The 9,723-nt window shown below is 47.5% G+C and overlaps 1 protein-coding gene across 1 annotated transcript; it reads left to right on the forward strand.

Moving 5' to 3' along the window:
* Positions 1 to 3,828: 3,828 nt before the first annotated feature.
* LOC122945578 (serine protease 27-like) lies at positions 3,829 to 9,723 on the forward strand. Its single transcript, XM_044304644.1, has 5 exons — positions 3,829 to 3,915; positions 4,075 to 4,408; positions 6,072 to 6,241; positions 9,033 to 9,231; positions 9,614 to 9,723. Exons 1-5 carry the CDS (start codon positions 3,829 to 3,831, stop codon positions 9,721 to 9,723), a joined length of 900 nt encoding a protein of 299 aa, XP_044160579.1.

Here is a 9,723-nt window from a genome sequence, read left to right on the forward strand (position 1 = left end):
CGAAAGATTATACAACCTGGACTTGGGTAATTTTGCACCGGGAATCAGGTTAACCGGGCAATCATAAGGACGATGAGGTGGTAGCTTCTGACAACCCTTTTCAGAAAAAACGTCCTCAAAGTCCGAAATAAATGTAGGTAGGGAAGCTATGGAGGCGATTAAGCAATTGTTATTTAAGCAATTCTCTCTGCAATGCTCACTCCACTCCAATATCTCCCTGGCCTGCCAATCCACCACTGGATTGTGCGCTACCAACCAGGGAAGACCCAATACCACAGGAGAGGGAAGGCCCTCCAGAACGTAACATGAAAGACGCTCCTTATGGTGGTCCCCTACCCGAAGATGTAAGTTATGGACAACGTGAGTGAGGTTTCTCTGAGACAGAGGAGCAGAGTCAATAGCGAATATGGGAATGGGTCTCTGCAGCGTACAGAGAGACAAACCCATAGTGCGGGCAAAATGGGCATCTATCAAATTTACCCCTGCACCACTGTCTAGAAAAAAAGAAATAGTCTCCGTCTTAGCGCCAAAAACAATAACCGCTGGCAACACAAATTGAGATGTTCGTATGGAGGAAACGTATAATCCCCGGCTGACATCCTCCGCACAGCCTGGGGTTAGTAGTTCCGACGGTCTTTTGTTTTTGGGAAAGGAGGGACAGACATTAATGAAATGACCCCTCTCCCCACAGAAAAAACAAGCCCCCCCCCTACGGCGAACCTCAGGAGGACGGACCTGACGAGAAGTTCCTCCTAGCTGCATAGGCTCATCCAAGTCAGTACAGACTAACTGCTGCTTGGAAGAGGTTACCGATTGCTCAGGAATTTTCGATCTCTCCCTAAGACGTCTATCTATCCTGATAGAGAGGGACATAACAGCATCAAGGGAAAGGGGAGTCTCATACAGCGCCAGCGCATCCTTAACCCTTTCAGATAACCCAGAGCAGAACTGACTCCTGAGAGCCGGGTCGTTCCACTGAGTATCCGTAGCCCACCTACGGAACTCTGAGCAATATTCCTCTGCTGGCCGATCTCCTTGTAGGAGTCTCCGTAACTTCGACTCAGCCAGGGCGACACGGTCAGGGTCATCATATATGAGACCCAAAGCCCCAAAAAATCCCTCCACTGACCGGAGAGCCTGGGAACCAGGGGGTAACGAGAACGCCCAGGATTGCGGGTCCCCCTGAAGCAGGGAAATAACAATCCCCACCCGCTGTTCTTCATTACCTGAGGAGTAAGGGCGCAGCTTAAAATATAATTTGCAGGCCTCACGGAACAACACAAATTTGTCCCTTCCCCCAGAGAATCTGTCAGGAAGAACAACCTTGGGTTCTGTAACAACCTGGTTACCCATAGCAACCGCTGGGCTTACGGTCTGCTGCATTTGCTGCTGCTGTTGGAGGACAGACGCCTTCAATCCTGCCACCTCCAAAGACAGGCCTTGAAGCTGTTTTGCCAAAGCAGCAATAGGATCCATATTGGATTCTAAGTAGAGAAAAAAAAAAAAAAAAATTTTTTTTTTTTTTTCTCAAAAAATAAGGGCCAGTTATAATATCACGATCGGCGTAACTGTCACATACGTGACACGGAGGGAGGAACAGAGGGAGGCCCTGCCCTAGTGAGAGGGAAGGTGGTGACCCCTGACTCACCTTGCGTCTGGCACCTGGCTGCCCTGTCGTCCCTAGACGGGTTCCTCACCCGTACGCCGATCACGTGCCTAAAACCCTGGCTTTCCCTAGGATGAGCCCTAGGTAGTGAACAGGGCGGTGGGAACACTAGTCCGCACCACTAGCTCTAGAGGAAAACACCAAGGGGAGGACAGACAATACAAACTAAACATATAATCCCAGGTGGGCAACAACAGGAGACAACAAAAGCCCAACAGGGATCCGGAGGGTAGCACTCTGGAACAACAACCAGATTCTCAGCTCCAGTGGGTCAGTATAGAAGTCCAGGCAGGAAGCTCTATAACTGGCAACAAGAGAAGTGTGAGAGGAGAATATAAGGAGGTTGGGAGTGGCAGACAAGAAACAGCTGAGGAGGAGAAGCTACGGATCCCTGAGTGAGACAAAAAGGATAGCAAGGCAAACACAGAAAACAAACACTAAGAAACACCGTGATCTTTAGGCATAGAGCGCGCAGCCACCCGCTGCGACTTCCTGACCCCGGGTATAACGGAGTCAGACGTGGCTCTTGACACCCTCGTGACACTATGGACTCTTTACGGTAAGAGCAGTGAGACTGTGGACTCTTTACTGTAAGAGCAGTGAGACTATGGACACTTTACTGTAAGAGCAGTGAGACTATGGGCTCTTTACTGTAAAAGCAGTGAGACTATGGACTCTTGACTGTAAGAGCGGTGAGACTATGGACTCTATACTGTAAGAGCAGTGAGACTATGGACTCTATACTGTAAGAGCAGTGAGACTATGGACTCTATACTGTAAGAGCAGTGAGACTATGGACTCTTTACGGTAAGAGCGGTGAGACTATGGACTCTATACCGTAAGAGCGGTGAGACTATGGACTCTTTACTGTAAGAGCAGTGAGACTATGGACTCTTTACTATAAGAGCAGTGAGACTATGGACTCTTTACTATAAGAGCAGTGAGACTATAAACTCTACTGTAAAAGCGGTGAGACTATGGACTCTTTACTGTAAGAGCAGTGAGACTATGGACTCTATACTGTAAGAGCAGTGAGACTGTGGACTCTTTACTGTAAGAGCAGTGAGACTATGGACTCTATACTGTAAGAGCAGTGAGACTATGGAATCTTTACTGTAAGAGCAGTGAGACTATGGGCTCTTTACTGTAAGAGCAGTGAGACTATGGACTCTTTACTGTAAGAGCAGTGAGACTATGGACTCTATACTGTAAGAACAGTAAGACTATGGACTCTTTACTGTAAGAGCAGTGACACTATGGACTCTTTACTGTAAGAGCAGTGAGACTATGGACTCTTTACTGTAAGAGCAGTGAGACTATGGACTCTTTACTGTAAGAGCAGTGAGACTATGGACTTTCTGCCGGAAGAGGTGGTGTTGATTAATTAAAAGTCTAAATTAGTTCTGGATGTGTTTCTGGGGTGTAATAATATTACAAGTTATAGTTACTAGATAGGTGTCGTAGATCCAGGCATCCTCAAACTGCGGCCCTCCAGCTTTCGTAAAACTACAACTCCCACAATGCCCTGCTGTAGGCTGATACCTGTAGGCTTTTCGGGCCTGCTGGGAGTTGTAGTTTTGCAACAGCTGGAGGGCCGCAGTTTGAGGATGCCTGATCCAGGGAGTTATTCTGATTTCCTGATATTAGTCTGTAAGGAATTTTTTTCCCTAAAATGAGGAATATTGGGTCCTACCTCACAGGGTTTTTTACCTTCCTCTGGATCAACTGTATTTTTTCAGCCTTACAGACTATGTTACTATTCACATCAGGCAGCTTGACATAAATACCAGTTACCATTGATATCAAATGGAGCTGTACACAATTTCCTTTCACTGAGCTCCCCCTAGTGGCAGCTGCTCACAAGTGCAGTAAATCCATGTCAGGAACAGAAGCAGTTCACGTCTTGTCCTGGACCCCATTGCAATCACGTGGTCTGCCTCCATGGTAGGTGCGCCATACGCAGCACTTTTGCTTGGCCAGGGAATTTACATAGAGAGCTAAGGAGGGTAAACTGAATGTCTGCTCCTGAAAAAGTTCAGCTCCAGGCCGAGCACATGGCAGGAATGATGCTGTGTGTTTGAATTTAGCCTTGCCAATCACAATTTACTGCTCCATAGGCTGCTTCATATTAACAGTTTATAATCTTCCACTCACTGTTGAAAATGATCAACTCAGAATGTGGGTACCCAAAAGTTTCCAATCGGATTGTTGGGGGCTCGGATGCTGTGTATGGAGAGTGGCCCTGGCAAGTCAGTCTTTGGGTCCTGACTGCAGCGCACTGCTTTATGGGGTAAGTCAAGGTGTTGATGTTGAGGTTCACAACTCCTACTGGGGATCTGTAGCGGCTTTGAGTCCTCAATGCTGCTGTGCTCTCATGACAACACTTTCTGTGCTGCTTTTATCTTCAGTGTTGTCATAATGACATTGTAGATGTGGAGTCTACAGATCCACTGACCTGTACCGTCCTTCCTTGGAGGACCGCTGAGGACTACACTGCCCACCTAGGGGTCTATCAGCTCTTAGTGAAGAATCCTCACGAGCTTCTGTCTTCAGTGAAAGAATTCATCGTCCACCCCCAGTACACGGAGGTGGGGAGCAGGGGGGACATTGCTCTGGTCCAGCTTTCCAGTCCTGTCTCCTATACCCATTACATTGAGCCAGTGTGTCTGCCCGATGCGGAGGTCACCTTCCCCTGTGGCCTGGAATGCTGGGTGACCGGCTGGGTAGATATGTCCTCTGGGGGTACATGTTCCTCTCCATCTCACACAGGTGTTGATAGCTCTAGAGGACATTTATGAAAAACTGAATGCTACCATAGAAAACACTTCACCTACTCAACCTAACAATGGATGAACCACATGAGGGTTGCAGTTCTACCTCTTTAAGACTCATGATGCTTGAAGAGGTGCCTACTGGATCGGGAGGAGCTACAAGCGCCAAACCCCGAGGGTTCAGTGTCCTGTTACCTGGTTGTATTGAATGCATTGTATTGTATCTTGCATGTAATATTGCATGTGTATTGTATGTATTGTATGTGTATTGTATGTGTTGTATGTGTATAGTATATATGTATTGTATGTGTATTGTATGTTTTGTATGTGCATTGTATGTGTTGTACGTGTATAGTATATATGTATTGTATGTGTATTGTATGTTTTGTATGTGCATTGTATGTGTTGTGCTGGACTGATTCACTTATATGGAGGAATATCACAGAGTGAACTAATTGATTCAGCTAGGCGGCATATTCTAACCGGGCCCACTGGGCTGTGACGTGAAATAGAGGGAGTGGGGCCCTTGAGACTCAATCACTGGAGTGAGGCTTGTTTAAACAGAAGATCCCACTATCTGGTGGATTTAGTAATGAACATGCACCAGATTCCATATGCCGTGCGTCACATTTATTGGACACGTTTTGCAACGTGTTTGACAAGGGAGCATGTCGTGACCATTTGTGCCAAAATTGGCAGAATTTTGTCAGATAATTGGGGTGCAAAGTAAACAAATAATAAGTGGTTTAAAGTCAGACTAGACAATATAATAAGCAATGGAGCGCCGTCATCCCACCTCAGGCTCTGTGAGGGATCGGGCACACTGTCTAGTAACAAGTCTGAATCAGTAACTCTGCCCTTTTATCCAGTCTAAAACCGTTGTCTCATGACAATAGTTGTCGCCAGGGGTGTAGCTATAGGGGGTGCTGAGGTAGCAGTCGCTACCGGGCCCAGGAGCCTGAGGGGCCCAAAGACCCTTGTGCTACATAAGAAGACACGGGTATTATAGCAAGCGCATGCGGGTCAAGTTACACCTCCGGCTGGAGGAAATGGGTTAGGTCAAGAACTTAGCATTGGGGGGAAGGTGCCATTTCAAATTTTGCCTCAGGCAGCAGGAAGGCAATGTGTTTCCCTGCCCCTGACCACAAGCGCTAAGGAAAGGGGGGCCCAAGCTGAACTCTTGCACCGGGGCCCATGAGCCTTCAGCTACACCCCTGGTTGTCGCCCATCCATCAAGTGTATGATGACTGGGTTTCCCAAAGGAATAAGGGTCCACGTCCCCTTTGTGATTGGAGCTGTGGTTACACATGGACACTATCGATCCCTTCAGAGTCTATAGAGGTATTGGCCGAGCACCATACTGCACCATCTCTGTCAGTCCCATAGAGAATGAATGAACCACAGTGTTCATATGTGACCACCACTCCTCTCACATGGGGGACACTGAACCCTTGTTCTTGTGAATGGTGGGGGACAAGGCTGGTCAAAGCTCCTGTTCTCTGTTGTCACTCTTCATAGAGGTGTATGACAGTTGACAATACTGTGCAAGCAGTATCAAGGACTATAATTATCCTATACTACCACCGTAATATCAGCCCTGGGTCCGTGATGTAATAGTCACTGTTTCTCCTTAGTGAGTCTCAAGTATCCCGAGACCCTCCAGAAGGTGATGACCCCACTAATTGATTACGTGACATGTGACCAGATGTACCATCAGTGGTCCCCAGAAGCTGCCACCACTGTAATCATTCACAATTATGAAATATGTGCAGGATACAAAGAGGGGCAGAAGGACTCGTGCCAGGTCAGTGCTCTGTGAGGGATTCTAAGAACATCTCTGTCTGATCCTCCTTGGAACCAAATCTCGCAAAGTATAGCTTCTGACTGATGGATCTTTTTCTATCACTGAGCTATTTTCTCCCACATCATTCACCTGGTCTCCCAGGCTCTTCTTCCTCTATTAGCTGGGCATAGGAAGTACCTAAGTTACAGCCACCATTTCTAACTTTACTGTCCTGCTGACTTCTATTTGATTTCTGAGCTTTGATTTACCAGAAGTATAAGCTGCTGGAGACTGAGATGAAAGTCTGTTTAGTCTGGACCACCCCTTGACTGCTGTTAGAGGGTGATTAAGGGGCGGTCCAGACTACACAGACCCTCATATCAGAGTGTGTAGTCTGGACCACCCCTTGACTGCTGTTAGAGGGTGATTAAGGGGCGGTCCAGACTACACAGACCCTCATATCAGAGTGTGTAGTCTGGACCACCCCTTCACTGCTGTTAGAGGGTGATTAAGGGGCGGTCCAGACTACACAGACCCTCATATCAGAGTGTGTAGTCTGGACCACCCCTTCATTGCTGTTAGAGGGTGATTAAGGGGCAGTCCAGACTACACAGACCCACATATCAGAGTGTGTAGTCTGGACCACCCCTTTACTGCTGTTAGAGGGTGACTAAAGGGCGGTCCAGACTACACAAACCCTCATATCAGAGCGTGTAGTCTGGACCACCCCTTCACTGCTATTAGAGGGTGACTACAGGGCAGTCCAGACTACACAGACCCACATATCAGAGTATGTAGTCTGGACCACCCCTTCACTGCTATTAGAGGGTGACTACAGGGCAGTCCAGACTACACAGACCCACATATCAGAGTATGTAGTCTGGACCACCCCTTCACTGCTGTTAGAGGGTGACTAAGGGGTAGTCCAGACAACACAGACCCTCATATCACAGTGTGTAGTCTGGACCACACCTTTACTGCTGTTAGAGGGTGACTAAGGGGTAGTCCAGGCAACACAGACCCTCATATCAGAGTGTATAGTCTGGACCACCCCTTCACTGCTGTTAGAGGGTGATTAAGGGGCGGTCCAGACTACACAGACCCTCATATCAGAGTGTGTAGTCTGGACCACCCCTTCATTGCTGTTAGAGGGTGACTACAGGGCAGTCCAGACTACACAAACCCTCATATCAGAGCGTGTAGTCTGGACCACACCTTCACTGCTGTTAGAGGGTGACTAAGGGGCAGTCCAGACAACACAGACCCTCATATCACAGTGTGTAGTCTGGACCACCCCTTTACTGCTGTTAGAGGGTGACTAAGGGGCGGTCCAGACTACACAGACCCTCATATCAGAGTGTGTAGTCTGGACCACACCTTCACTGCTGTTAGAGGTTGACTAAGGGGCAGTCCAGACAACACAGACCCTCATATCACAGTGTGTAGTCTGGACCACACCTTCATTGCTGTTAGAGGGTGACTGAGGGGTGGTCCAGACAACACAGACCCTCATATCAGAGCATGTAGTCTGGACCACCCCTTCACTGCTGTTAGAGGGTGACTAATGGGCGGTCCAGACTACACAGACCACATATCAGAGTGTGTAGTCTGGACCACCCCTTTACTGCTGTTAGAGGGTGACCAAGGGGCGGTCCAGACTACACAAACCCTCATATCAGAGCGTGTAGTCTGGACCACCCCTTCACTGCTATTAGAGGGTGACTAAGAGGCGGTTCAGACTACACAGACCCTCATATCAGAGTGTGTAGTCTGGGCCACTCCTTCACTGCTATTAGAGGGTGACTAAGAGGCGGTTCAGACTACACAGACCCTCATATCAGAGTGTGTAGTCTAGACCACCCCTTCACTGCTGTTAGAGGGTGACTAAGTGGCGGTCCAGACTACACAGACCCTCATATCAGAGTGTGTAGTCTGGACCACCCCTTCACTGCTGTTAGAGGGTGACTAAGTGGCGGTCCAGACTACACAGACCCTCATATCAGAGTGTGTAGTCTGGACTGCTCCTTCACTTGCTTTTAGAGGACGAGTCAGGGTCAGTCCAGACTATGCAGCCAGAGAGCAAGCAGTGCACCAACCATGTGATTCTGTCGGTAGGTCATCTCCTGCAGCTTCCTCTTCTGGTGAGCCACAGTTCAGAGACCATAAATAATTTTACAGACCTGGGACTTCTCTATGTAGGAGTGATATATGAAAAGTAATTTTTATAGTGAACTTACACATTTTGTACAGTGGATCTCCAGCTGATCCCTGGGTGATTACATAGGCACATGCCCAACAAGGCACCCCAAGCATCTCAAAGGTGGGAATGGCATCTCCATTTATGGATTAACCACTGGTCCACGTGATCAGCCCAATGCTGTGTATTTCCCACCAAACATGGAGTCTGGGACCTTATCTTACATAAATCCCACCAGCTCCATATTGTAAATAGTAAACAGCCGAACTTAACATAAGCCATATGCAGAACCCTCATCATAACCACTATACATAATGAACCATACAGAAAACCCTACATAGAGGTCACACTATTAAAGGAACAATGTAGAGATTAAACTGTCACATTTCGATGTAATGCACACAGAAAAAAAAAATACAACTGGACCGGGTCTAACAGAACGTACGGGGTTTCTTCCACACCTTACAAACTAAGGATCTCTCTTGAAGTCTTTATTGTCTTACATTAGGCAGATATGGTTCTGACTTTTCCTCCTTTTCCTCCTGGCTACCGGTGGAGACTCCTCTCTCATCATTGTATGTATGTGACATGTCCATTATCTCCACTCTCTTCCAGGGAGACTCTGGAAGACCTCTGGTCTGTAAAGTGCGGGGTGTCTGGTACCAGGCTGGAATTGTAAGTTGGGGTGATAGCTGTGCACTACAATACCGCCCTGGGGTGTACTCCCTGGTGACAGTCTACCAGTCATGGATCCTGGAATATGTACCTGAACTACAAGGTGGAGGAGATGTCTTCTCTACAACCAGGACCCCAGGTGAGGTATCAACTGCACTGACTCTCCATGTAGACAAATATATTCCTCCCTGTTACATGTGTGATGGAGGTGACACCATTGGTACATGACACCTATTGAGTTACCAGACAGCAGGTTGAGCAGATTTATGGCAGCATGACACTAGTGGATATGGTAGCACCGGCTACGTCTCCATCTGTGTTGTCACCACTGTCCAGTCCCTGTAATGTGGACTCTTATACTGGCACCTTAAAAAATCACAGCAGTTAAAGATGTAGGAAAAGATTCATCTTCCAGACTCTACTCATGTTTATAGTGTAAAAAGGGAAATGAAAAGGAATGCCTAGAGTACTCCATTTAAGTATTTTTCTGTTACTATCCTTATTAAGTATTATATCTATAGGAGATCCAGAAAACATGAGCTGCAGACATATGCAGTATGTCTCACCTTGGAAAGGAGAGAGCAGGGGAGAAGAAGAAGAAAAGCCAGAGGAGGAGAAGAGTAGAGAGTAG

Source organism: Bufo gargarizans, chromosome 8 (assembly GCF_014858855.1).
Source record: "Bufo gargarizans isolate SCDJY-AF-19 chromosome 8, ASM1485885v1, whole genome shotgun sequence".
In the NCBI taxonomy this organism is placed as follows: domain Eukaryota; kingdom Metazoa; phylum Chordata; class Amphibia; order Anura; family Bufonidae; genus Bufo; species Bufo gargarizans.